At 45.5% G+C, this 27651-nt stretch overlaps 4 protein-coding genes and 1 non-coding gene across 7 annotated transcripts in view; 3 read left to right on the top strand and 2 right to left on the bottom strand.

The window, feature by feature from the left end:
• Positions 1 to 3157: 3157 nt before the first annotated feature.
• On the bottom strand, positions 3158 to 9364 carry LOC147217153 (uncharacterized). Of its 2 annotated transcripts, none has more exons than XM_086175919.1 (4): positions 9218 to 9364; positions 7165 to 7831; positions 6957 to 7058; positions 3158 to 4611 (listed from the first exon to the last, which is right to left on the bottom strand). In XM_086175919.1, the coding sequence occupies exons 2-4, from the start codon at positions 7789 to 7791 to the stop codon at positions 3661 to 3663; spliced, it is 1680 nt and encodes a 559-aa protein (XP_086032045.1). In that variant the 5' UTR covers positions 7792 to 7831; positions 9218 to 9364; the 3' UTR covers positions 3158 to 3660. The 2 variants fall into 2 exon arrangements, with proteins under 2 accessions (XP_086032045.1, XP_086032044.1); XM_086175918.1 differs by having other exon boundaries at positions 3159 to 4611; positions 6957 to 7070.
• Positions 9365 to 9404: 40 nt separating this feature from the next.
• Positions 9405 to 12329, top strand: rnps1 (RNA binding protein S1, serine-rich domain). Its single transcript, XM_086176529.1, has 7 exons — positions 9405 to 9456; positions 9993 to 10139; positions 10231 to 10407; positions 10505 to 10610; positions 11405 to 11558; positions 11651 to 11792; positions 11900 to 12329. Coding segments are annotated over exons 1-7 (834 nt in total). The 5' UTR covers positions 9405 to 9454; the 3' UTR covers positions 12006 to 12329.
• Positions 12330 to 12736: 407 nt separating this feature from the next.
• LOC147217155 (arf-GAP with dual PH domain-containing protein 1-like) lies at positions 12737 to 23134 on the top strand. Its single transcript, XM_086176527.1, has 11 exons — positions 12737 to 12975; positions 15175 to 15305; positions 15649 to 15740; positions 17187 to 17269; positions 20406 to 20518; positions 20680 to 20826; positions 20961 to 21044; positions 21639 to 21701; positions 21798 to 21869; positions 21947 to 22175; positions 22256 to 23134. Exons 1-11 carry the CDS (start codon positions 12885 to 12887, stop codon positions 22282 to 22284), a joined length of 1134 nt encoding a protein of 377 aa, XP_086032653.1. The 5' UTR covers positions 12737 to 12884; the 3' UTR covers positions 22285 to 23134.
• On the top strand, positions 14249 to 14321 carry trnaa-agc (transfer RNA alanine (anticodon AGC)). The gene has a single exon. It is a non-coding gene; the product is annotated as a tRNA-Ala (tRNA).
• The window catches only part of LOC147217157 (ras-related protein Rab-26-like), a 59225-nt gene continuing 54706 nt past the window's right edge, over positions 23133 to 27651 (bottom strand). For both annotated transcript variants that reach the window (XM_086176531.1, XM_086176530.1), the window contains 4 exons: positions 26115 to 26180; positions 25446 to 25502; positions 24984 to 25060; positions 23133 to 24850 (listed from right to left, as the gene is read on the bottom strand). In XM_086176531.1, the coding sequence (XP_086032657.1) occupies positions 24751 to 24850; positions 24984 to 25060; positions 25446 to 25502; positions 26115 to 26180 (300 nt within the window). In that variant the 3' untranslated portion in view covers positions 23133 to 24750. The remainder of the gene's footprint in view (positions 24851 to 24983; positions 25061 to 25445; positions 25503 to 26114; positions 26181 to 27651) is intronic.

Here is a 27651-nt window from a genome sequence, read left to right on the forward strand (position 1 = left end):
TACAAATAAAAATATAAAGTGTCAAAGTAAAGGCTATAAAGTGTTGCTCCTCTACTTTTTAGTTTTTATCTTCATCTCGAGCTTTTATTTCTCCGGCGGTTAAACTTGTCGTTGCTCTTTGCTCCGGAAACCGAAAATTTGTGGTTAATATTTTTCAGCGATAAACTGGTATTTTTGTTTGGTTTTAAGGGATGATTTCTCTGCTTTTTCTTCAGATGATCTTCTCAGATGTCCAAGAAGTACGGGCCGGTGTTTACCGTCCACCTGGGTTTTAAGAAGGCGGTGGTCCTGGCAGGGTGCGAGAAGGTCAGGGAGGCTTTGCTCCAACATGCCGGGGAATTCGGGGAAAGAGAGATCGCTCCACTTTTCCGGGATTTCAACAGAGGCCACGGTAAGCCGACCTCCTGACGTACGTGCAGATAGCTCCTCATGCACGAGGCCACCATCAGCTGTTTCCCCTTCAAATGGCGTCATATTCTCCAAGAAAATGAGGCGTTTCGCCTTGACCACCCTGAAGGACTTCGGGATGGGCAAGAAGATCAGCGAGGAGAAGATCCTGGAGGAATCTCGCTACTTAATCTCGGCATGATGGAGGCTTCTCTACATGGCCAAGTATCCTCGTGCTCGAGGTGCACCGCCTGTCAACCCGTCCATTCGGCCGAGGTTCGGATCCAGTTGATTCGATTTTTCCCGTTTTCCGCCACGAGTCGCAACGTCTGCCCAACCGAGTCCCCTTGGCCGTCCCCCACAGGACCAGCCGGGACCTTATTTTCCGGGTCTACCTCATCAGAGCGGTGAGTCGAAGATTCACCGAGTCAAACTCAAGGCCCGCGGGCCAAATGTGGCCCGCCACGTCATTTTATGCGGTCCTAAAAAAAGACGAGCCCGTTTCGTTAGCGTTTACCCGTCCGAGGTGGAGTGTCCCTTCAGTTTCTTCTTCTTCTTTTCCCTTCAGGGGTCGCCACAGCGAATCAGCCTTCTCCTCTCTCACTATGCCCATAAATCTTCTCTTTGGTCTTCCTCAAGACCAGTGGTCCCCAACTTTTTATCAGAGCAGTCAATGCTTGACAATTTTCCCCACGGACCAACATAAACCCATAGTTTATATTGCGAATATAATAATAAACATTAATCCACTGTGGACTCGTATGCTTTTTCGTATGCTAACATTGCGCCAACAACGTAACATGGAGATAGTGAAGGCTTCATTGCCTCATTAGAGAGCCGGTCGCCACATATTGTCCAGAGTGGACTCGATCTGTTGCAATAAATCCATATTTTAAGTAGAAGTCCTGATATCGTCTGTTAAAATCTTTCTTTTTCTTGAACGTTCTAGGCTCCTCTTCAGTCTCTTAATTTGTCCTTTTCCCCTTCGAAAAGAAACTGTCTGAAGACGTCTATTTTGACAAGACTCGTTTTGCTAGCTTGTGGGTTCAATTTTTGGCGCTCAAGATGGGACCGAGAGAATCTGGTCATTTTTCAAAATAAAGATTGTTCCGACTCAGATAATAAATCCAATGGAAATAAATATTGGGTGGCCCAGTACTAATTGTAGGGGGTTGGGAACCTCCTCTCCAAACCACGTGTCAAACTCAAGGCCTGCGGGCCAAACGTGGCCCGCCACGTCATTTCTTTTGGCCCGCAAGAACGTCTTAAAAGGTCTGATCATCTTAAAACAAATAAGCAAAACGCGTGCATTGGCCATAAACTACATTTGGCTATTTATTTTTGTCACCCTATTTATAGTGTTGCTTATTTGTCACTCTATTTATTTCGTCATTTAGTTCTAGTTGTGTATTTTTCACCCTCATTGTCCATCATCCTTACCTTACATCCTATCTTTTACCTTTCCATTTTTATTCTCATATTTATACTCATGTTTATTTCCTTTTCTTCCCCCTATGGAGCTCAATAAAGTTTATCTTATCTTATTTCCCCAAATTAATGGCGATCATGTTACCCGCCATTACATCGCAGTGTGTCCACATCAATGCTGTTTTCAACAATGTTTGTACATGTTTGTACTTCAAGGAGAAAAACAGGCGTGTTTTTTTGTGTTCTGAGGCAAATTTTAACACCAAACACGGGGCTAAGAATGCCAAAATTAACGCTCCGGAAAAACAACAAATTGTCCAAGATGAATTAACTCCATCTCCGATAGCAGCAGAACGTGTTCACGAAAACCGCTTCCAAAAACACTGCAGCAGTGACAGCTATCTTTGAAACACATCAACTTGTAAAAAAAATATTTCTTTTTACATCTATCCAAATGCACATGGATTTGAATGACTTATTTAACATTATGTAGCAGTTACATTTATTTTAGTTACAGTTGCATGTGGCCCTTTGAAGCAAATACCTTCACGGGAGTCTTTTTCTTTAAAATGGGTCAAAATAAGGGTTTGTATTTATAAACCTAGAACACTTGTAGCATCCTGAGTAGGAAGCATCTTAAAAGAGGATAACAAAATGCTGCAATCTTAATAATATCAATTATAAAAGTGGCCCCTTTTTCAATCTGTTGGTTTGCTATGGAGGAATTGTGCTGATTCACTGCTACTCTCAGCATGACCAGCAAAAATAGAAAACTATTCCCGCCTTTGGCAAAGTCGTGCTTGTAATTTTTCATTTTTAGTGATGCACTGAAGCCAGGTGTCAACAGAATGTGTGTGTGTGTGTGTGTGTGTGTATTCCCTGCAACACTAAGCAACCCTTAATGATCCCAAGTTGCGGGTTTCACGGTTGAAGAACGTAAAAATGTCTATTTTTTTTTTTTTTTAAATTAAATGCAGACAGAAAAGGTTTATACACATCCCGCCTCGATTGCCAACGGATAAGAAGAAAATGGCTTTTAACAGGAAACGTCTGGTCCGGTTCATCCCGTTTACCGGACACGATCCTTCCCCCTTTCCTGTGACGTCCTTTTTCAATTCCCAGCTCGTCCTCGGCTGGAAACCCCGTCTCTGCCGTCGGTTTGTGAGCAGATTCTATCTGTGGCGAGTAATCACATCAATTTTAACTGCAATAAAAGCTCGTAGCGGAAACTGACATTAACATCGTACTATTGCGTAAAGTTTCGGTAGAATAAATGCAAAATCCTCCAATTATTCAAAGGCGATATGTTTATTCCCCTTTGGAAGCCTATTTCAAATGACCAAGAGTCACATTGATTATTAGTTTTCCACATATTATCTCTATAAATTCCTCCTTTTTGCTCCCATGATCAAATCAAGGTTTGAAGAATTTCCCCTGTGGGGATCAATAAAGTATATTTTAAATGTCCCAGTTGAAAAGAAACACTCGTTCATGTGACGAGTCATTAGCTTCTCGGCTTCGATATCATTATAAAAATTAAAAAAAAAAAGCCTTTGTCCAAACCATCGCTTCACTCTTTATTTTTAATCGTTCAGATTAAATATACGCATAATCTGTTCCTGCCTCCAATTTGACTGATGCAGAATAATCTGGTAAAATTGATACAAAAGGATGAAAAAGTTCCGGCACACAGGTCATAATTTCCCGTTGAATCTAAGAAAACTGCAACCAAATCATTACATTGTGTTGTTTGCTAACATGTGCGCTCAGTGTAAAACCACAGGTTCCTTAAATAACTCTTAAAAAGAAGAAAAAAAATCAGAATAAAGTTCCCGTGCAGCTTCTCTAAGGTCCCTCCACTTTGATAATGTTGAGCTGCTGATCGTCCGGGGAGCTGCTGGAGCCGATCAGCGGCTGGACGGCGACGCCGCAGTCCTGGAGGCTCCTCGCCGAACAGCCGCTCTGCAGGTCCGACGTTTTGCCCTCCGACCCCCTGTACGCCTGAGAGTGGGACTGGCCGTACGCGGGCACGTAGGCGTGCGTGTACGGCTGCATGAGCGCTTGGCTATTCTGCTGCTGGTGGTAAGCGCCGCCGTACGCTTGCGTTAAAGGGGGCGTGTGTGTGAGGGGGACGTTCTCTGCGCTGCTGCATGCCGGGAACCCGTTCATGCCCGGAGGGCTCAGAACCGGTAATTTAAAGGCCTCGACGGGTTCTAAACTCTCTAAAGAGTTAAAGCTCTGCTGGGTTTGGCTGCACGCCGTGTACGTGTCTTGGGTGAAGTTAAAGCTGTCTTGGCTGAAGGAAGCGGAGGCGGCTGGCAACGTGGAAGGGGACGGGGTTTTGTCGTGCTGCTGTTGAACGCCGCTACAGCGTCCCAGATTGGAAGCGAGACTCTGTAACGTGTTGAGGATTTGCTTTTGAAGGTGCGTCTGCTGCGCCTGCTCCCTCTCCATGCGGCACTGCTGCTCCACCAGCATCTTCACCGCCAGGCCCAAACTGCGAACCTCAGAGCCCAGAGTCTGAATCTGCTCCTGCAGACCCCCCCTGCTTCCCGCCTCCACTTGCTGGGAGGTGGGGTTCGCTTCGACCCCGGCGGTCTGCTGCTGCTGCTGCTGCTGCTGCTGCTGCTGCCGCCGCGCGACGGAGGATGAGGACGGCGGTGGAGCCGCGGGCCGGTTCGGAAGCCGGGCGCCGACCCGGGGAGGCGGGTGAGGAGAACGGGCGGACAGCCCTGGTCTGTGCGTGAAATACTGCCGGCATGCGTTTCCTTCCCCTGGCTGACGCTCCACGGACATCTGAGGCACATCGAAAACACACAGTCAGCATTCAATTTGCTCCAGAAGTGAGTTCGTATGGATTTTTTTTTTCATATCTTACATGAATTTTCCCCATTTAAAATAACAGAATGCAAATTAATTTGTTCCAAACTCCCCCCCCCCCCCCCCCATGTGAGATATCGGTCACACGCACACCACATTCATGCTTCACTTCCATAGATAGATCTTCTTTCTGCTTGCTTTCTTAGGGACTATGATAATTATTAATAAAACACACACAAAGTAAGCACACAGATATAAAATGATGCCACACGAGAGACTGGAACACCACACAGATATACGTATCATATACTTCTCCGAGGGATGCTGGAAGCTGCGAGGAGTTCTTCAAGGTGAGTGAGGGCGGCGAGGAGCGCCAACTCAGAAGATGCGGAAGCGTATTCCAGTTGTGGAAGCTCGCTCGGAGAATTTCAAATTTTGATTTTCTCACTCTCATGTACACGAGGGATTTTTTTTCTCGTATTTCAAGAATTTGCTCGAATCACGCTTCGTATCTTAAAAAAAGCGATCGGTATCTTATAGTCGCCATCCCTCCTCTGTTCATGACCCAACCATCTCAGTCCGGCTTCTCTGACCTTCTCTCCAAAACATCTAACATGTCCCGTCCCTCTCACGGACTCATTCCTGATCCTATCCATCCATGTCGCTGTCAAAGAGAACCTCAACATCTTCATCTCTGCCTCCTGTCTTTTTATAAATGTCACCGTTTCCAAACCATGCAGCAGGGGTGTCAAACTCAAATACACAGTGGGCCAAAATTCAAAACTGGGACAAAGTCACGGGCCAACATTGATATTTATTGAAAAAATTCTTCCTCTAGATATAACAATGAACCCAAATAAGTTTTGCTTAGAAACAAAATATGGAACAAGCATAGCTTAATACAATACAATATATAACTTAATATTGCACACATGCAAAATCCTGTTTTCTGCCTAAGTAGCAGGGTGCTAGTATTAGCATAAGGTAGCTATGACTACTGTACACAGAAGAGAGGGCGTTTATGGGTCATGTTGTGATCTTCGTGCCAAAACACCAGCAGAAATTCTGGGATTTGTAGAATTAGCGATACAAGCACTGTTGACTATACCGGTGGGACAGCTCTGCTAGTCATCTGACTTTGGGGGCCAAATATTATAACAGTGCGGGCCAAATTTGTCCCATGGGCCAGAGTTTGACTCCCATGACATACAGGACTGTCTCAGAAAATTGGGATAAAGTTCTCCATCTTCTGTAATGCAATTACAAAAACAAAAATGTCATACATTCTGGATTAATTACAGTTAACCGAAATATTGCAAGCCTTTTATTATTTTAATACTGCTGATTATGGCTTACATCTTCAGAAAACTTAAGACATATCATGAAATATCAAGTAATTTCGTTTTTTTTAATTGTATTACAGAGGATAAAGAACTTTATCACAATATTCTAATTTTCGGAGACAGTCCTGCATACCGGCGGGCCATCTCTAATAGTCATTTGGTACGGCTTTGCAGGCCAAATATAATTACAGTGCGGGCCAAATTTGGCCCGCGGGCCAGAGTTTGACACCTACGCCATACAGCATCGAATCAGCAACTGAAAAGAGCTAATCCCAGTAAAGCAGGGGTCAGGAACCGATGGCTCCCGAGCCATATATGGCTCTTCTGGTGATGCCATATGGCTCCCAGACAATTTTGAGTTGAAAAAGAAAAAATCAGTTTGGAACTGATTTTGAAATACTTGTGATATTTCTTCATAATAATTTTAGGGTTAGATGGAGAAAGTTGATTCGCTGTGGCGACCCCTGAAGGGAAAAGCCGAAAGAAGAAGATTTCTTCATAATACGGTGTCGTTTTAAAGTAAACAGAAATTAATTTTGAAGATAAATTTCACGGGTCACCCGTCAGTCGGGTCGGGAACCATTGGCTTCCGAGCACGTCTGGGTCGTTGTAAAGGTGAAGAAAGTAATTTTATCAAATAGCCGACTACTTTCTCCGCATCAACCCTCGTAACGGAAAAGATGGCGACAAAGAAAAAAAAAAAAGACGATGATTACCGTGCGTTCCAGGCTGCATGGACAGAGGAATTTGCATTTGGATCCGCGGTACGTCTAATATGCTGTGATAAAACTGCATCGATGAAACGGTCAAATATAAAACAGCACTTCGAGCAAATCCATGCAGCACCAGAGGTCGCATTAAAAGTAAGACGTATTTCATTTTTTGTGCGTTAAAAATACTATATGATGAAATATATCAAGAAATATTTGGCTTTTGTGGCTCTCCCAGCCACAAAAGTCACCTTTGCTCTGGCCTCACCTTCTCTGTCGTCAGATCATATGTTTCGGTCGGCCGTGTCATCGCCGTCCTCACGTCAGAGTCCTGGCCGCTCGACTGATCCCTCCGCAGCAACAACGCCACCTGATGGAACGACTGAAATAAGTTGGCTACTTTTAGACACGTTTGTCGCTGTTTTAGCGAGTGTCAGGGTTAGCATAGAGAGACACGAAGCACGGTGACACGCTACCTTCATCCTATGTGACAGCGCTTTATCCAGAAGTCTCTTACGAGCCGCCAAGATGGAAGTGGTGGCTGGAGAAGGTGTTACTCTCCTCCTCATGGATGCTGTTCCCGGGGAGGAAACAGTGCCCGTCTCCGCCCTTGTTACAGAGGAAGGAGGATCTCTTTGCTGGTTATTCTGAGCGAGAGAGGTGACGCTAACAATTTGGATTTCGTTTTCTTCCTTCTCCCCCTTGTGCTGCTGCTCCGATCTGCTACCCCCCCTGGTTTCCCCGGCCGATCTTGCGTTAGTTTCCGTTTCAGCGGAGGCCTGTTTGGCGAAATCGGCGGCCGACGGAAAGCCGGTATGGTGAGGCACGTCACGAAGGAGGTTTTGCAGATGATTGTTGCTCCAGTTTTCTTGAATTGCTCCGACAGAAGTCGGCGCATGTGCTGACGATGTGTTGCTTGCACTTTCCAGAGGTCTGACCCTCCCCGGACGCCTCCCCTGAAACTCCCTCAGAAAGAGATAAATGGCTTGGGCGGACACCTTGATGTTCTCCAGCTCCAGCACAGCTTTGATTTTGCGGAAACTCAGCCCGGCTTTCCGAAGCTCCACCACTTTGCGTTTGGCTGCATCGTCCAGCCGACCCATGGTCTCTCAGTGCAGAGGCTTCTCCTGACGCTGTTCTTCTCTGCGGGCGTGAATAAAGAGGCTGACTTAGTTTCACTTCAACACGTGAATTAATTTCCACACGTTTTGAACTAGTTTTACAATCTTGTTTCGCACAAAGAAAACTTCACAGTATCAATGTTTATTGTTCCACTGATAACGCCCACGGGGCGGTGTTTATGGTGAGAGCACATGGGTTAGTATAAGCTCTTCATGGCATCATGGGGGCTCCGTATTTAGCGGTTTTACGATGGGGAATACACAGAAGCCTGTATCTTTACTTTTCACGCGACGGTCACGTGAAGCTTCGGCGACAGATGCTCTCATGAAGACGGCATAGGTGATGTTTCTTTTGGATGCTGGGAGCAGGACTCTCCGTACATCTGCACTACCTCAGGCTCGTGTGCATTGATCAGATGATAGTATCGCGCAATCATGTTGTGGCCTTTTTATACATTAAACATATTAAATTCAGACACCACATGTCCAAACCATCTGACTTTATCTCCCAAACATCTAATGTGTTATACACCTCTGATGGACTCGTTCCTGGTCCTCTTCATCCTCCCCCCTCCCAGGGTACCTCAACGTCTCTGCTTCCTCCTGGTTTGCATCCTGTCTTCTCCTCAATGTCTCTGAACCAGACCTTTTTCTTAAATTCCACCTGACTCTTCCCCACCCATTCCAACCTACTTGCACTTGTTTCTTCGCCTTTCCTCCACCCTCCCTGATGCTCTGAACACCTTCTTTATCTCCACAATCTGCAACCTCGCCGTTCCATTCAGATCCCTCTCATTCATACGCACTGTCAAGCTCCTTTTCCTTTGGGCTTTTCCATTCAGGAGTCACCATACCGAGTCAACCTTCTCCTTATCCTCCACTCTCACAACAACAAACTTCATATGCTCTCTCACGACATCCATTAATCTTCTCTTTGGTCTTCCTCTAGACCTCCTACCTGGCAGCTCGAACTCCAGCATCCACCTACCAATACATTCACTACCCCTCGCCTGTACATTACCCAACTATCTAAGTCTGGCTTCCCTGACCTTCTCTCCAAAACATCTAAGATGTGCCATCCTTCTTATGGACTCATTCCTAATCCTATCCATCCTGCACACTCCCAAAGAGAACCACAACATCTGCATCTCTGCGACCTCCAACTCTGCCTCCTGGCTGTCAGACTGAATTTGAACGTCAACCCCAAACACTGTTTATTCAGAGAGAAACATGATTTGACGGGGGGTAGCAATCCGAGGAAGAAGCCAAACAAATTTGCAATCGATGATCTCGACTGCGGACTAGTCGAGAGGGAATGAGATGGATGTTTACTGAGACAAGAAGTGTTAGCATAGCCAGCTAACGACAAGAGCTAGCTTAGGATAACTTTAAAAATTCAAGCGCTCACCAAGTCGTTGAAAGAGGAGGTCGGGCGGTGTATCCGGGACGATTTTATCACGCCAAAGCCTTTACCCGCTCATTGCATGGCTGCGACGAAGTGCCACATCTCTCATATTTGTGATGCAGATAACGTAAATAAACAAAAAGAGTTGTAAGTGGCGCGCGTACGGCTACGTCACTTCCGATCTGACGTCATCAACCAGCGACTTCCGCACGCAGCCGCGAGTGTCCCTCCATTAAAGAAATGTAAGTTCGGCGATTTTTCGGACTTTAACCTGTGTATATTTTGTCTGCGATAAACTTTACCGCAGTTCCGAGTCTAAAATATATTTTCTTCACTTTACATCGACATTGCACGCCGTAAATGCCGTGATTTCGTTTCTCCCGTTTGTTTATGAGGAGACACGATTTGAAAATCAATGGCGGCCCTTGTTCTCTCATTTGTTGCTGTAAACTTGAATATGCTGCAGATAATTGATAATCTTGGGATTATTTGATTAACTCTGTCGACGCACGAAACAGTAATTGTTCATACATCGTGAAATCTAACAGAGGTGCTCAATTTTCTTCAAAATTGAGATCGACGCGGTCCCGCTGAAGCGCTCTCTATAGATAACAGAACGAAGTACAGGCTTTCAATTTAAAATGGTTTATCTTCTACCGTTGCTGAATAGAAAATGCGTTTTTAAAATACTGAATAAACCAATAAATGTAAACTATGATCCAAATGATAAATGTGCGTGAATTAATTTGAAGAATCCAACACCTGCATGTGATTGTAGGGCACCATCACCCACCAAAAGGAAGGAGGAGGAAAAAACCAAGGACAGAGGGAAAGAAAAGACTGGCACCAAAGAAGGAGACAAGGAGAGAGGACGGGATAAAGTTAGGAAACGCCGCAGTGCCTCGACCGGCAGCAGCAGCAGCAGGTACTATTGTTTAAGATGCGACTGTGACATATTTTTGCCAGCAAACATCGGGCTGATTCAAAATCTTTCTCTCGGTCGCGACGACATCCAGGTCGAGCTCCTCATCGAGCAGCAGCTCCGGTTCCAGCTCGGGCTCTTCAAGTGGATCCAGCTCCTCGTCCAGCCGTTCTGGATCCTCCAGCTCTCGTTCCTCATCCTCCTCCAGCTCCTCTGGATCTCCCAGCCCCAGCCGACGGCGCCATGATAACCGCCGCCGCTCCCGTTCTGCGTTAGTCACTTTCTCTGGCACCGCTAGGCGGTATTCGTACACCAGATTCATTTGTTGTGATCACAAGTCGATCGTTGTTGTCTGTGTGATTACAAAGGTCCAAAACACAGAAAAGGGGAGATGATAAGGAGCGGAGGAAAAGGAGCCCGAGCCCCAAACCGACAAAAGTTCACCTCGGGCGTCTGACCAGGAACGTCACCAAGGTTGGTGGAGAATGTCAAAACTCTGCACCAATTCTTAAAAAAACCTTTTCTTCCCCGCCGGAATTTGACAGACACAACAGCAATTTTTCCATCTCCAATAATGTCTGTGACATTCTATCCTGTATATTTGATAAAATCCCAAACTGTGATAATAAACACTGTTACAACCATCTTATTAACGCCAGCTCAAACTATTTCCCTTTGAAGTATTGCTATTGCTAATTATTTGCAAAATGTATTTTCCCCCCTTTAATGCTACCCCAATTTAATCCTTTTTTTTTTTTTAAATTCTGTGTAGAAACCATTATCAGATTAGCCGTAACCTTTTAAAAAAACATCAAAAAAGTGTCTAAAGTGGTGCAGAATTTCTGTAAGAAGAAAATGATTATAAAAATATGGTATGCATTGATATATCATTGAGAGTTCTCGATATCTTTATATTTAATTTTCATATTACCCACCCCTTATGACAAAACACAATGTTTGTCATTTCCAAAATACACGCGAGCTCTAAACAGTGAAATTGAAGTATTCAGCAGTGTGTGTGCATGAGGAATACCTGTAAAATTCTTAGTTTCATAAAGTTGTAATGCTAACATGTCTGAGCTAATTCATCATCAAACTTCTATACCTGTCTTTAAGTAAAGATAAGATATTTAAATTTGCAAAATGCAGCTTATTGTGGGCTTGGTTTTCTCTCTCTGGAGCCCCCAGCACTCCTCTCTCCATAATGAAGTCAGACTGTTTTCAATTTGAAGTATAGCGACACCAAACGTACTTCTTTCCTTTTGCAGGACCACATACAGGAGATCTTTTCTACTTATGGGAAAATCAAGTCTGTCGAAATGCCGATGGAGAGGCTTTACCCCCACCTGTCCAAGGGCTACGCTTATGTGGAATTCGAGACTCCCGAAGAGGCTCAGAAGGCCCTCAAACATATGGACGGAGGTAGATGATGGATCCACGCCGTCCTGACACGGAATCCCTGCCTCTGCTCTCTCGTTCATTTTTAATATATCATGTAATTCTGCTATTAATAGGTCAGATTGACGGACAGGAAATTACCGCCTCTGCCGTGCTGACGCAGCGAGTCCGTCCTCCACCTCGTCGACCCTCCCCGCCTCGCAGAATGCCTCCACCTCCGCCGGTGTGGCGTCGCAGCCCACCCCGCATGCGGAGAAGGTGAGTGGCTTTATCCTCCTTATGTTGTGTTTTTTTATTTTGTACCATGAAAAGTCGTGGGTTTTGCAAGTATTCTTTGGAAGACCGTTAAAGCTGTCCGTCCCCAGGTCCCGTTCTCCGAGGAGACGCTCTCCAGTGCGCCGCCGCTCTCGCTCCAGATCCCCCGGCCGCAGGCGTCACCGCTCCCGTTCCAGCTCCAACTCCTCCAGATAGATGGCTGTCCCGAATCTGGACGTCGGTCGTTCTGGGTTCCTCACTATTCCTGTTGTTTCAGATGTTTTGGACTCACCTGAAAGATGGAAATCTGCATTGTAGCCAACGTGTGTGTGTGTGTGTGTCGGCATGTAGAAGAACGATTTGTTTTGTTTTGTGCAAATGTCAGTTTATTGTGTTCATCCTGAAACGCTGGTTTAGTTTACTGTTGTCAAGCCTGGGCTGTCCTGTGATAGTCTCCATTTAGCTCAAATTGTGAGTCCTTTTATTACCATGTATGGAATTTTTAGACATTTTGGAAAAAATAAAACAACAGAAAGCTCTCATGCGATTTCAGTTTTTGTGCTCATCGCTTCAAAGATCTCTTCGCCCGACAGCACCGCGCCTTCCTTCTCTAACCTTTACGTAAGCAGCAAACTTATGCACATTTCAAACAAATGTTAAGTAAAGGCAACCTGATTTCCAAACTGCTGCATGCACATCTTATCTGGAAGCAGATGGATGGGAGGATGTCCTGAGATCTCTAAAGCCCTGTGCAGTGGGAGCATCTTGTGGTCAACATTGACCCAAAAAAAAAAAAAGCAGTAAAAGTCTTTAAGCATGCCATGCACGAACGCGGGGGGTTACCAGTACGAAATATAAATCCGGTGTTTGCATGCAGCCTACTTTCAGTTGCACGGTCTGCTCATTTCCTGGTGGAGGTCGGAGCCGGTCGCCTGGTGCCAGCCGCTGGGGGTCTCACTCCGCCCGGGTACTTGAGCCTCCCGGGCTCCCTGCACCGACACTCGGCCGCCACAGTGAAAAGCGCCTCTCTGGCAGTCCTCTCCTCTCCACCCTCCTCCTCCTCCTCCCTGGCGAGCAGGAACATCTCAGGGCGTCATGGCTTCGAACCTGGAGCAGAACAGGCTGCGGATCCAGCAGCTCCTGAAGGAGCCCGGGAACGGACACTGCGCCGACTGCGGGGCCGGAGGTGAGGAGATGCCGGGCTGCACGCTCGACTTCCCGCAGAGACACCGCACTTTATTATCCGGCAATAAACGGTATTTTCTTGCCATCGTGCAAAATATTAAACTTGACTTTTTTCACCCATCACCCCTCGGGGGTATTTATTTTGCAAGAGAAAGAAAAATATTTATTTTCACATGAAATTCGTCCGCTCACACCCTGACGGTCATACCTGGGTGACTGTTGCGCTTTTATCGAATCCGACGCGCAGGGGAAGCGGAGCAAACAGGTGTGGGAGGAAGAGAAAAGTAAAGCTCCCTTCTTTTGCCCTTGCAATAAGAATGACCTCTGAACAAGCGGTGCATGTAATACTGTAAAAAAAAATAAACCGACTTGAAGTCACCCGCCGGTGTTGCATCTGCGTGTGTGATCACATATAAGGAAGTAATGTGGGCCTTTTTTTTGTTCTTCTCTTGCTATTTGTTGCAACTTGTGATGTCAGATGTCGCCAGTGTTGCAGACAGCAGGAAAGTCTGCAGGGCTGCAGTTTATACGTTTATAATGGGAACCACATGACCCCGATTCCATATGAGAGGGGATGTCAATCATTGTCCCGGACTCGATGTTTGGCGTCAGTGGTGCATTTGCGTTAATTTCAATCGCAGCGAGGAATCAAGTAAATTCCATAATTTAATTTCTCCCCCTTCTGCTGGCAAATACACTGCTGTTAGATTTTCTTGATAGTGAATGAGCAGGCTGGGGAAGTGCGAGTGTGAACGAATCGTTCAAAACTCGGGACTGACTCACGAGTCATGATTCCTCGTCTCTTCGCTAACTGCTACTAAGCTAGATCAGCTCAAACAAGAGACAAGACACAGCGTCACCGCTGTACGTCTGCTATTATACTTGCGTTTGTTTAAATGTAGCCCGTCATTCATTGCTTTATCCTTGTATGAAGAGCAGCGGCTATGGTTGGAGTCCAACGAACGAATCACCCAGTGTCTCGTATTAACCGATCGACTCAGGAAACGGATGACTCACTCGGTGACTCAAATGGCTCAAAAAGCCGATTCGTCAGACGGCGCGCTCCACTCGTGTCACGTGATCTGGGAGCGGCGATAGCAACGCCTACGTGAAATCCTATTTTTCTAAAACTCCAGAGTCAAAAACTGGGGTTTGAGTGAGTTATTTTTAACACGGCCGCCTTGTATGTATATATGAATCGATTAACATAATGTACAAGATGAAAATTATCAATGGTTTAGTTTATATTCATTGCCAGTACTTTACCATGTGTAGGGGGATTAGCTCAAATGGTAGAGCGCTCGCTTAGCATGCGAGAGGTAGCGGGATCGATGCCCGCATCCTCCATTGATTTTACCTGTTGATTATTTTTATTATTTTTGATATTTGTTTATTCATCGAAATTATGTTTTAACTTCTGTTCGTACACTTTAATAGTTATTATCCATTTTTTTTCAAGCCTCAAAAGGATAAATAGAGAAAACCTCCTATCTCTAACACTCCTGTCTCACATCTGTCTGTCAGGATCTAATTCAAAATATAGATTATGAAGAATAAATATTTTAGTTTACAATAGGACTTAAATATGTACAAAAAGGTATATATGTATTTTTTTTTTTCATTATTTATGGTTGAATAATTTCAAGTTCATTCACTGCTCATTCATACTGTTCTGTCATGTGTCCTCATACACAGAAACATATTTACGCACTCAGATAATTATAATTATATTTTCTCATTAAATTATAACCCACCTTTCTCTGAGTGAACCATTTGCAAATATTATTTGGCATTTTTCTTTTTTTTCTTTTTGCTTTAAATATTTTGGTAGTTTTGACCGTAAAAGTAGTAAATGAGTGTGATCTCAAGATAAGATAAGATATACTTGATTGATCCCCATAGGGAAATTCTTTTGTTACAGCAGCGCAACAATGATAGCATCAATAAAAATCAGTATAAATTTAGATAAGAAAGATCAGTAAAAGAAATCCACAAATAAATAGACAGCAGAGTGAACAACAACAGGGCTATGAATAGACAACAAAATGAAAATAAAAAAAGCTTTGATAGCTCGCCTTGTGAATGTTTTGCATTGTTTGTTTTTGAACAATTAGAATAATGAGATTCTTAATTATGGATTTGTGATTATATACATTTCAGTAAATTAATGAGCACCCGTTCACTTGTTTATGTGTTGCAGATCCGGAGTGGGCGTCGTACACTCTGGGTGTGTTTTTGTGTCACAGCTGCTCAGGCCACCACAGAAACATTTCTCAGATCAGCAAAGTAAAATCCCTCCTGCTGGATCCGTGGGCCAAATCCGAGGTGGAGGTGAGCAGCCTGTCGTACAAATAAAGGGATCTTGAGAAACGGATTACGTAACTTGCCGTTGACCGACACCCGCTGTGTGGGGGCATCTCAACGAACACGCGGTCACACACGTGGTCTGAAAAGTGTAAATCAAACAAGAAAGTATCTCTAGCTGCGTATGTGTGTTGTTGTGTGTTTGCGCTGAAACCTTCAACGCTTGAATTTTATGAGCCGCATGGAGGAACACATCGCTTACCACCAACCGCTAACAATGTAGTCTGCATTGTCACTCTGCAGGCTTTGTAACCAAAATTACACAGATGTGTCACTCTCTCATATCACCCTCTCCTTCCCTCTTCCCCAGTTCATGGCCTCTGTAGGTAACAATACCGCTAAGGCCAAATACGAACAGATAGTTCCTGCCTTCTACTACCGGCCAACATACAAAGACTGTGCGTAAGTGATGTGTCTCTTTCCCCCCTCCCCCCTGTCCTCGGCAAAATAAAAACTAAAGAAAAAACTCCTGCAGCGTCGTTGCAGGTGTGCACCTTTAAACCGAAGCGCACACATCCCGGGTGTTGGTTTCCATATTTTTGCTTTAGGTTTCATTCATTTTAGAAAGATAAATGGGTTTATTTTGTGTCTGACAATACCAACAGCATGTTTAGGAGTCAGTGAAGTAGCACATCCGGTAAAATAGTGACATTAAGTGGTCGTGGTGGCCAAGCAGGCATACAGACACTCGCCAGTGATAAGAAGGTCTGCAGTCTTAACAGGAAACAGCGGTTCCAGCGGTTCACTACAACCGTCCGATGATTATTTCCCACCCCTATTGGTTTCGTCCGAGGCTGCGTTGAACATTTAAACGGTAAAAGATGACATTTTGCGAGGTATAGAGAACATTTTGATGAAGAGGAGTGCAAAGTGCAACTCTATGAGGGAAGGAAGGGCTTTTAGAACGACACTAAAAGCAGTTGAAAGCTGTTAAAGTGAAAGGAAAGGTTTGTTAGTTCATCGGCAGGCAGTGGATTAAACAACCGAAAGGAACCAGAGTTGCAAAGAAATAGACATTCAACATGTGTTCAAAAGACATTTCAAAAAAGAAAGTGAGGAAAAAATCAGTATGAGATGACGAGTCGCTCGTCATCTCTTTCAGGAAAAGCCACAATGAAAACGGTTCTCGAAAACTGACGTAATTTCCGGACTATGAAGCCACACTGGCTAAAAACAAAGAAATAAATATATGTGTACATATATTGCACTGTGGACAGCAAGGTAAGAATTTCAGGGAATTACAGGGAAACATATTTCCACACTGTACATATGACAATAAATACTTTGACTCTTGAATCTTGATATATAGGCCGTGCTTGTCTTAAAGCCGCACATGTAACATGAGATATTTGAACAGAAACCTTTTTTTAAAACTTTTAATCAAATACACACCGGTAACATTCGCAAATATGTGCTGGAAATGCTTTTTCCGAACAGTGCCCAACACGCCTGATGAAAAAAGATTAATGATAATGTGAAGAGACTGGATGTTTTGGCGGCATGAAGCAAGTTAGCCTCCAAAAAAAATCCATAAATTAGCCGCATGATTGTTTAAGCCGCAATGAAATAGTAGCACCTTATAGTCCGGAAACTACAGTACATACCAGAAAATACACTTTAAACATGTCCTTTTAGTTCTCTTTTTCTTGCATAAAAATCAGTTCCAGATATTTCTTGCTAGTTTACAAACGCCACCATCTGGATAATATCTTTCCTCTAAAGCAGAAGGATATCACGAGGATGTTTTCAATCTCTCTGTCAATCATCTGTCACGACCCTGCCGTGGGCGAGAGGTCGAGGCCCGGCCGAGCCTCCAGGTAGTCGTCTTAACGTAGTGTTTTCCCACAGGCTGCTGAGAGAGCAGTGGATTCGAGCCAAATACGAGAGGAAGGAGTTTCTGTGCGTGGAGAAGCAGGAGCCCTACTCAGCAGGTAAGAAGCCATCGTGTCCTCTTGCAGTTAAAAGCAGCTCGGCAGACACATTACCCCGCTTTGCTTACCCAAGCCAAAAAAAGTAATTGTGTTTGTTTGACATAGTACCAGCCATTCAGCCTTTAAATGAATGGTAGGCGTGGGAACGACATCATCCATCTCTTATTAGCAGCTCTCCTGTCTGCGGAGGTTGATCCCATCCAAGATCGAAGCCCTAATTCATCATCCGCTTTGCCGCCGCGGTCGAATCATCATCCTTCAAATACTCACTTATTTCAGAGCTATGGGACGGGCTCTCCATTCCGCATCCGCGCCCGAGCCGGGGCCGTCAAAGCGACAGCTACAAACTGTTTTACAAACAAACGGAGCATAATCCCGAACAATCCCGAGGTTCGGTGGGACAGTAAACACACGCTCCGATGCTGCTCATTATCCCCACAGACAGAGCCTCCAACTCCAGATGCTTTGCCTCTTGTGAATTAACACGGGGAGCTAAAAATGGTGAAACAGCCGAACCTGCCATGAAATCCAATGGCCAGATTAAGGACATAGAATAGCGTCTGTTTTTGATGTTTTGGTCCAAAAATTATTTTACCGTTGACTAGAATATGTTTGCCGAAAAGTCCAAAAACGTGCAGGAGCCCCAAACTTGTCTCTATCAGCGGCCCTGTGATCGACCGGCCACCAGGTCCAGGGGAACCCTGCTTGTCGCCCAACGGCAGCTGGGAAAAGCTCCAGCAGCCCCGAGTGCAGGATAAGTGGCAGGAATGAACGAATGAACAGAATATGGGACTCAAATGTGAAATCCACGATCATGTGTTAAAACCCAGTTATTTTTGGCATGGCAGTAGTCAGAGTGCAACTCTACAGGGTACGGATGTAGTCGACAACATACTTTTTGGGAGGTTATATTTAGGAGCCATTTGCCTTTTTGCCACATATAAGAATTTGCGGATCATGAATGATTTATCCCCGCTGAAAGCGTACTTATTGAAGTGGTGGAAGGGGGTGTGTCTTACGAGGTGACGCGCCGGTCAGGTGTGCGCAGGTGAGCTAGTTTGCAAGGCCCCGTTCTTCTTTAAGCCGGCGAGCAAAACAAGAAACTGTACGGGAGTCGGTGACGACGGCGGCCGAGAGCCGATGGAGAAATCGCTCACATCTCCGGGAATGAAGAACGCTATCGGGTTTCTCAAGGGGCAACCGAACGTGTGTGAAAGCCAGAGCGCTGAAAGGCTCTTTGGACCAACACGATGTCTCAAGTGATTTGTGGACGAGGAGACTGAAAGCGAAATGCCACTCCAATACAGGGGAGATAAAGAACTATTATCTGAGTCTCATGACTGCTAAGCTCTTCCTCTCTGAGTCCCCTTGTCCTCCTCCCTCTCTGTCAATGGTGGCCTGTTTTGAGCTGTGCACTTTTAGGAGCGTGTGTCCGCCCGTCTCAGAAGAATGACCTCTTTTGTTTGAAGCCTTCTACGTCCACGCACTGGTCGTTTCAAATTTTCGACCAGGAGGAACCCACACGGGCGCCGAACGACACGACCGGAATCCGTTCCTCTAAGCGTTCGCGAACGTCCGACATCTGGACGGCAGAGGTTCTTCACAAGCGGGACACGTCCTGACCGCCGCTTTGACCCCTCCCGCTCCCTTTGGCCGGGAAAATGATTTTAAATCATGAATAATGGATGAGGCCGTCGCTCAGCGCAGGTTCACCACGGAAACATTTCTACTGAAACATGAACTAAGGCAAGAGAGGCCGGAAAAGCTTCTCGGGGGTTGACGTGAGAGTCGGCGGTCACGGGTCTCTGGAGGATCGGCCGATTCCCCATCGGGCCAGAACCGGAACCGGCACCCGCGGCCCCGTTACTGGTTCGATAACCGGATAAACCGAGAGAAGCGGCACGTTAGATAAGATTTTGTGGCAGCGCTTCTGCTGTGCGCTGCGACTGGTTTATGTCGCTTTCTATGGAAACTCCGTTCTTCTGGTTCCTCTGAGAGGAAGTGGCTTTATCTTTCATCTGTGTTGTAATGTGCTGTACGCACATTGTGTCATTCTCCATCCAAGTGTGTGTCACGGCCTCTACTTTGGAGGTTCTGTTTTTGGACATCGGCTCGTCATTTCACGGAGCGACGGCTCTTTGGGTTTCCACTCGCTCTGTCCTGTTCGGAGGCCGAGGCTCCCGACCCAACTTGAAGAGAAATGTCTGAATATTAAATTAGGCAGTAGTTGATTACAAACTTCAGACATTAAAACGATGCACGTGCGTGTTTCTGGGCAAGCGCGTGCATGTGTGTACGTAACAAGAACGACAACACGTTTCTTGCTTCATTTGAGCTTGTTTTGGCCGATGCCGAATCAAGAAAGAGAGGCCAGTATCAGGAACAGCAACAAGAGCCAACCAGATGTGTGTGTGTGTGTGTGTGTGTGTGTGTGCATTGGGCACTTAAACGATCCACTATATCCATTGCCCAGCCGCTGACTTTATCCGCCATCTGGTGCCGGGAAGACAGTGAAGATTTGTTTGTGAGTTTTAAGCCTGAAACAGCTGGCTGCTGGATCAGCTCTGCTGAAGGCTCCGACTATTAGCTGGAACTCTGAGGAGCTCAGGCTTCTGCTGGATCATCCAGTTAATGCCGAACACAAAAGTTCATTTAGAAGAGAGGTAACACACTTTTATTTGATTATCATTTTCACTTCGGGTCGTTTTTCTGGCACCGGTCGCTGTTGTATGAACTTTATGTCGTTTGTGTGTGTGTGTGTGTGTGTGTTTGAAAGAGCACTGTTGGCTTTGCATCTCGTCTAAATAATTCAGCTTCAACCGGTCGCTCTTTCGCTGCAGATGAAGTCTGCTCTCACACCACAGAAGCACTTTCATGTTAAAACCCTTGCGTGCACTCACACACTCTTATTCCGCATTCATTTATATATCAATCATTTTTATGCATTCGGTTGCATTTGTATATTGATTGAATTTTTTTGTGTGTGTTTTTAAATGAATTGATTTTGCTTCTTTTTCTCTCTCCTGTTTATATGAAAAAATAAACAGCTCTAATAAGACGTATGTTTAATGACGTTGTTGTTCGTCCTTTATGATGATATTGTGACGTGGCTTTGTCTTCCCGTGTCTCCCGGCAGGCTACAGAGAGGGGTTTCTGTGGAAACGAGGACGAGACAACGGGCAGTACCTCAGCCGAAAATTCATCCTGTCCGAGCGCGAGGGCGTCCTGAAGTACTTCAACAAACACGATGCGAGTCCTCTTTTTCCTGACAAATATATATATTTTTATATTCATATCATGCTTTTGAATTGTTTTTGTTTTTCCTAAAAGCTGACATAGGGATAATAATCACATCCTGCTTGCGATCGTGGATGTTTATGACTCACGGACTTCTTTTCTTCTCCCCGCAGGCCAGAGAGCCCAAAGCCACGATGAAGATCAACACGGTGAACGCCACCTTCCAGCCGGCAAAGATCGGCACGGCCCACGGGCTCCAGATAACGTTCTTGAAGGACAACAGCACCAGAAACATCTTCGTTTATCACGAGGAGGGCAAGGTGAGGAGCGGCAGCCGGACGTTTGGAAAGGGAAGGCGTCCACCTAGTGGTCCCTTTCTGTAATAACGGCCCGTCGATCGGGTTCACGGCTGTGTGAGTCACTTACTGAACTCTGTGCCGTTCTCGTCCTGAAGGAGATGGTGGACTGGTTCAACGCCATCAGAGCCGCCCGCTTCCATTACCTGCAAGTGGCTTTTCCTGTAGCTCCCGAAACCGAAGTGAGTGGATGTGAGCGGAGACTCACGGGCACGGTGTCACGTCTTCTGCAGACGTGGCGTTCGGGCGCATGGGAACGTAGCATTCTTCATGTGCGAAACGCTATTCACGTGGATTTTCCGAGTTTGTTCTCCGATTCTGATGCGACATTTAAATCAAAATCTCCCGGAGTTCATTTCCCCGATCGCAGCTCGAAGCCTGCAAGACACACAGATACTCACTTGTGTTGGAATGAGTGAAAAACGGAAAACACAGTGTGCCTGAACCGAGACGGAGGACAATTTTTTGTGGACCTCAATTGTCAAGAAAAAAAGAAGCGGGTGAATCTTCTGGTGCTAAATGTTAAACTGACAAACAGGCTTGTTCTCTTTATGAAGCGTGAATGAGAGGGTGAATGTTTGTCTCTATATGTGGAGACCGGACCAGGATGAAGAACCCGGCCTCTCGTCCAATGGCAGCTGAGATCCAGCGACTCCTTTTCATCCTAAATCAATCACGTCTGGCGCAAACTGACAAACGCAACATAACAAAAAAGATCTTCACGGCTTGAAGATGGATGTCTGAGCGATGTTGAAATTTGCTCTCTTTTTGTCCAGCTGTTGCCGAAGCTGACCAGGGAGTACCTCAAGGAGGGCTACATGGAGAAGACCGGCCCAAAGGTACCGATCGGTCGGGTTCTCAGCGGCGTCCGTCCCCGTACGAGCACGTCCAGCGGTCCAGAAACGCATCTCCGTCTCTGTCGATCTTTCCCGCAGCACACCGAGGGCTTCAAGAAGAGGTGGTTCACCATGGACGACAGGAGGCTCATGTACTTCAAGGATCCTCTGGTGCTCAACCGTCCTTCGACCATCAGGTGCCGCTGTCTCTCTGAGATGTGGCTTTCACCGAATCGCTGTGTTTACAGGACGCGTACGCAAGAGGCGAGGTCTTCATCGGGAGCGCGGAGAACAGCTACAGCGTGCTGGCCGGCTTGCCCGCCAACATCCAGACCTACCACTGGCAGTTCGGAATCACCATAGTGACGCCTGACAGGAAGTTCCTTTTCGCATGTGAGACGGCGGAGGATCAGGAAGACTGGATCGCCGCGTTCCAGGCCGTCATCGAGCGGCCGATGCTGCCTCAGGAGTACGCGGGTAAACCCAGGCTGCGTTTAGCCACGGTCGGCTTTGGCCCTCACGGCCGCTAAAGCGTGTTATCTCCTCTCTTTCTGCAGTGGAGGCCTATTTTAAGCACAAACCATGACGGCCTTAGCGTTTTGAAAAAGTTTGTGAGGAGCAGAGAGCGGGGCCGTAGGAGGAGCGGGCCATCTGATCCGCGACCGCCTAAAACCCGAAGGCGGAAGACGTGGAACCGGAACCTGAATACAGCTGTCAGTCACACCGCTGCTTTCACCGTCCTGCTCTCGCACTGCCATTCTCCACGCTCGGGATCCTCAATCATCTCTGAGCCGCGTCACACAAGCTCACAGAAGACCACACACACACGCAGGAGCCACTTTGAACGTATGTTCCCTCCTTGTGTGTGTGTGTGTGTGTGTGTGTGTGTGTGTGTGTGTGGTGGGGTCGCAACCATTGCTGCTCGGATATAACACGACTTTACTGTGTCGTCTCCTCTGTTCTCAGAACACAATGAATGTTAAAGTTCTCTGCAGAATCAAACAAAGCGTGATGTGACACACACGATCCTGCCTTTACGTCCAAGTAGAGTGATATTTATTTGTGGGTTTATTTATTTTTCTATTCATTACTAATTTTGCAGCCTTTAATATTCAGCCGGTACTAAGGGTTTCAATGCTTTTACGCGTCGAGTATTGCGAGCAAAGCCGAGCATTTGAGTTTGTGTCTCGTCCAACAGATGGAGACAGAGAATGTTTTTCATGAGCTCCCGCCTCTCAGAATACTCCAGGAACAGATAGACCCCATGACACACACACAGACCACACACACACAGACACACACACACACACACACACACGTGCGGTACATCATTCAGTATTGTTTTTAAACGAAACAGCGAAATGCATCAAAAAATGATGTTTTTGGAGTTGAACCCGAGGCGATGACGTTTGCCATTAAAGGTGTGGAAACCTGAACCGCCTTCTGTTTTTATTGTAGTTACGAGAAATCACATCTTACAAGTAGTAAAACTCCAAAAAAACAACATTGTCACTAGAGGAGATTGCAAATATATAAGAGGGTGTACAGTCAATGCTCAAAAGAGGCTCTCCAGGTTTCTATGGTTTCTACAAAACAACCCATATAAAAAAGAAGCACCTACTTAATGGCAAAAATAGATGATGTTAGCGAGTTAGAGGAAACTTACTGATCTGAAAGGTCACAACACTATATAGCCAACATGCCATTGGAGAAGGGAAAGAAGAAGGAGAACTTAATGCTGGAAGGAATGCGATGTGCTCATATCTGCGCCAAAAGGAAATACAATTTAAGAAATAAAAAGACGCAATGCAGCCGATGTGTCTGAACCTCAGCACCCTCTTCGTTCCTCCCATGTCATGCAGAAGAAAGTATTTACACTATTCATCCAATTGCAATGAATACTGATTACGCACGTCGGAAGTTAATTATCATATCTTAACTAAAGGAGAGGCTGCATTTGAGCGCGCCTTCGCTCGACATTGACTTTTTATTTAAAAGAAAAAAAAAACAATGCACTGTAAAATGTTTGCTGTTGTGTGACCCATGCACTGTTATGTGTTTGGAGATTTATTTGCGCCTCTATTATGAATTCCGATCGATCGAAAGAATGAATTTATGGCGGATGATTTAGTTCTAGACTTTATATATTCTGTATATATATATGTATGTATGTTCAGTATGTCGCTATGTATGTTGGTATGTATTTATGTATGTATGTGTGCATATATGCATGTGTGTATGTCATTATTTATGTTTGTATACATGCATGCATGCATGTTTGTATGTATATCACTATGTACGTTTGTACGTATTTATGTATGTAAATATGCACGTATGTAAGTATATATGTATGCACGTATGTATGTCGCTATGTATGATTGTATGTATTTATGTATTTTTGCATATTGATATGTATATATGTATGCACACACACATGCATGTATGTATTTATGTCCGTCGCTATGTACGTTTGCATGTTATTACGTATGTCAATATGCATGTATGGATGTATCTATGTATGCTCGCATGCATGTATATATGTCTATCTGCATGCATGTATGTATGCATGTACGTATGTACGTACGTACGTACACACACACACACAGTTAGCAACAGTCGTTTATTCTTACTGAGAGTTGAACGATGCAAATGCTTTGACTGAGTCTATGCTGGTGACTTCAATTGCGTCCTGAATTAACCGCCGGCGCCAAGTCGCGACGCATCCTTCTCTCACACGGACATTTAAGTGTGTATAATTCTGCATCACCAGCCTGGTGGAATGACGTCCCCGAATAGGATAAGGAATTCCCTTTGTAATCTATAAACACAAAACGAAGCACAAAACTTCTGTCAGAAGGACCCGAATGGGGAAAAGTAGGACGCACGACTTGGAGGTGAGTGTGATTGGTTCAGAACTTTGGACGGTGGTGTGATCTGGGGTAGGACAGTCTTTTTTTGGGGGTGGAAAAAAGGTTTGAATCGCGCCTTCGCCGGCTTCTCTCTGATCAGCCCGCATTTGAACACTGACTGCATGGAGATGTCCACGCTGACCTTAAGACCTGCAGCAGCCGACGCCCTTCATCTCCTTGTTGACGTACTCCTGGAGCTGAAACTTCTCACTGGAGTCCTTCATTGACCGGTGCTTTAACTCCCTGAGACGGATCAAGAGCCGGAGAAGGAGACAAATGACAAACTCTAACTCTAATTTCATATATGTACCGCGGCTAGTTGAATTATTAAGGGGATTTGAAGGACGGCATGTGTGCACGGACAACAAATACTCACTTTGCCACCGCCGTGAAGGCCAGCTCTACGTTGAGACCTGACCTGGCACTGGTCTCCATGAAGGGAACTCCATATTCCTGCACAGCAAAGGTGACGACATTAATACTCGAATGATCTGTTCCACCAGAGCTTCAGTGTGACGGGTTCGTCTTCTAAAATATCCTTTGCGAGGATTCATCAGTGGTGAAAATCGATGCTTTTTTTTTTTTTTTTTGCTCCTGCAGGCTAGAAAAGGTGAAAGGTTAGCTAATGGCATTTTATAGCCGTGAATTCCACATATAATGTCCCGTCTTGTGTTCCTTCCCGTGCCTGACGGTTTTATTTGCAGCTGCACAAGTGTAGACTACAAATGGGATTATGGCGAGCTCTGCAGGAATACACACAATAAATAGGTGGGATGAAGAGTTTGTTTGTGTTTAAATCAGACATGTTTTTTTTTTTTTTTTTTTGTGCATCCCTCACCTTTGCAAGCCTCTCGCCGTCCTCCCTCTTCACCACCCTCTCATGATTGGAGTCGGCCTGGTGAGACAGGGAGAGTCAAGGATCACGCTAACGCACCGAACATCTGTGTGTATGTGAGTGTGTGTTGACATCAGCACGCGATTTGTCCACAGTTTACACACAAACCTCCCCACCCGGTGTTCAGGTGAGGCGGTTAATGACGCTTCGGATGCTAATGAGGAGCCGAGGCGGCGTGTGGGGTTCTGAAGGCGACGGAGGCATCTGTTCTCTGCCGAGAGGCAGGATATGAGCGGCAGCCAGAGAAAACATGCGTACGGTTGATATTTGCAAATGAGCAGGTTGTCAGATAAAGTGAGGTGTGTGTGCGATAATCATAAATATGACTAAGCTTTTTTTTTTTTCCCAATTTCTTGTAGGTATTTAACATCAGAAGAACCATAAAAATATAAATATCATTTGAACAATGACACCCCCTTATACGTGTCTACTGGGATCCGTTGTTTGCTAATGCTACCGCTAGCAGGCACCAAAACATCTGCAGAATAAAGTGGTGGGAATTTCACTCTCTTGGTTCAGAACTTCCTGAATCATTCTTTGATTCCCTCCTACCGTCGCTGCGATTCACAAACATTTCTAAAACAAAAAAAAAAAAAAAAAAAAAGGCCTCGCCTTGTTTCCCAGCAGCATGAGCACCACGTCCTGCTGGGCGTACTCGTGGATCTCCGTCAGCCACGCCTGATGGCAAGGACACAAAGACAGTGGAAAGAGAGAGAGAGGCATTATGAACGGGCGTGGAGGGAAAAATACAAGGAAAAACGGCTCGGATCTGAGTTCGCTCTCTGGATTGACAACGTTATTAAAGATGGCCGGGGGAAGAAGGGCTGAGGTGTCTTTGGAGAGTCACCGCCACTTGCGGTGAAGCTCTGAAAGGAGAAGCAACCATTGGCATCTCCACCGTCCGTCTCCCCGTTAATGAACCCGTCCCGCTGAAACGGTATCCCTCATCTCAGCGCGTTGGGTTTCTGACTGGCAGGCGGTCGATGCCGCTTCCCCCTCCGACATCACCCTCCTGATTTATTCTGGAGACGACTCGGTTTGACCTCCGGACAAAGGTCCCGTTGGATAACCGGGGCGCGGACAGGTGGCGTGCTAACACCGCTTCGGGTGTCAGAGTCGGAGAGAAACGTCGATGCGAGTGCACGATGCTGGTGAGCCTTAAACCTGAAGTGCTCAAATTTGCACGCAGAACGATCTTGACACAAAAATGTCACTCGGCGGATGGATAAAAGCAGCATTTTGTGCAAATGCCAGAGCGAGTAGTTGTATGTCTCTGCATACAATGCACTTTATCCACGATCATCCATCCATCGTCTGACGCTTATCCTTCTCGCATAAACGGGGAGAAACAGGTCCTTGTCGGAATCCACCATACCGCTTAATTTAAAAAAAAAAAATAACGCAACACATACTTTGTTTATACATAAAGGTAAAAAAAACAACTAAATATATGCTGTGTTAATTCGTTTTAAATTTCAACAGGGTTGTGTGACTCCCTGTGTTTTCTTTGTCGTGGGGAAACGTCCGCCGTGCTGCCTATCATAACATCTATTTTTATTTTTATTACTTTATCTATGTAAAACATTAGCACCTCTCCCTCGTGCACGCCTCGAGCCGGGAGTCTCATTATTCTTGCACAGTGACAATAAAAAGTGGTTGCATGCCTCTATAGAGTGAATGAGTGAATGCTTGCATGTCTCTGTGATTGATTGACAGGTGCCTCTGGACCAATCACAGTTGGAATAGCGCCCCTGAGAGCAGCATAAGCGGTATAGACAATGAATGAATGACTAAATAAATAAACGAGAGTTGTACCGACTACCTTCCATCGGACAGATTGATTTATGAGAGCGCGATTCCAGGAACAAACACAAACAAACACTCTACCGGTTGACGCTCTGCATGTTTTCCTAAACGTCCTAATATTCTTGCAGTAACTCATCATTCTAGAAGACACTGGCGGTTAAAGCGATGCATTCACTGTCACTTTGCCGTCTACTGAAGCCGACGTTGCTTCTTGTAGGTCTGGAAGGGGTACGTGAAGATTCATCGGAGCGTGGACGGAATCCCCTCGGAGATGTCGACTCGAGGAGCGGTTAAAAACGTACCGTGTAATTTTCCTCGACATTCATTAACATCACGGTACCTC

The sequence above is a fragment of the Fistularia commersonii genome, chromosome 28 (genome assembly GCF_037954325.1).
Source record: "Fistularia commersonii isolate RoL2024-O1a breed Wild chromosome 28, RoL_Fcom_v1.0, whole genome shotgun sequence".
Classification (NCBI taxonomy): domain Eukaryota; kingdom Metazoa; phylum Chordata; class Actinopteri; order Syngnathiformes; family Fistulariidae; genus Fistularia; species Fistularia commersonii.

What these genes read in the sequence shown, in the direction of transcription:
- LOC147217153 (XM_086175918.1), bottom strand. Translation starts at nt 7,791, where the DNA reads ATGGGTCGGCTGGACGATGCAGCCAAACGCAAAGTGGTGGAGCTTCGG. An exon ending in CGCTGTCACATAGGATGAAG is followed by an intron (nt 7,071 to 7,164) that starts GTAGCGTGTCAC and finishes AACTTATTTCAG; the next exon opens with TCGTTCCATCAGGTGGCGTT. An exon ending in ATGATCTGACGACAGAGAAG is followed by an intron (nt 4,612 to 6,956) that starts GTGAGGCCAGAG and finishes GATGTGCCTCAG; the next exon opens with ATGTCCGTGGAGCGTCAGCC.
- rnps1 (XM_086176529.1), top strand. An exon ending in TGACCAGGAACGTCACCAAG is followed by an intron (nt 10,611 to 11,404) that starts GTTGGTGGAGAA and finishes TTCCTTTTGCAG; the next exon opens with GACCACATACAGGAGATCTT. An exon ending in CCACCCCGCATGCGGAGAAG is followed by an intron (nt 11,793 to 11,899) that starts GTGAGTGGCTTT and finishes GTCCGTCCCCAG; the next exon opens with GTCCCGTTCTCCGAGGAGAC.
- LOC147217155 (XM_086176527.1), top strand. Translation starts at nt 12,885, where the DNA reads ATGGCTTCGAACCTGGAGCAGAACAGGCTGCGGATCCAGCAGCTCCTG. An exon ending in CGCCGACTGCGGGGCCGGAG is followed by an intron (nt 12,976 to 15,174) that starts GTGAGGAGATGC and finishes TATGTGTTGCAG; the next exon opens with ATCCGGAGTGGGCGTCGTAC. An exon ending in AGTACTTCAACAAACACGAT is followed by an intron (nt 20,519 to 20,679) that starts GCGAGTCCTCTT and finishes TTCTCCCCGCAG; the next exon opens with GCCAGAGAGCCCAAAGCCAC.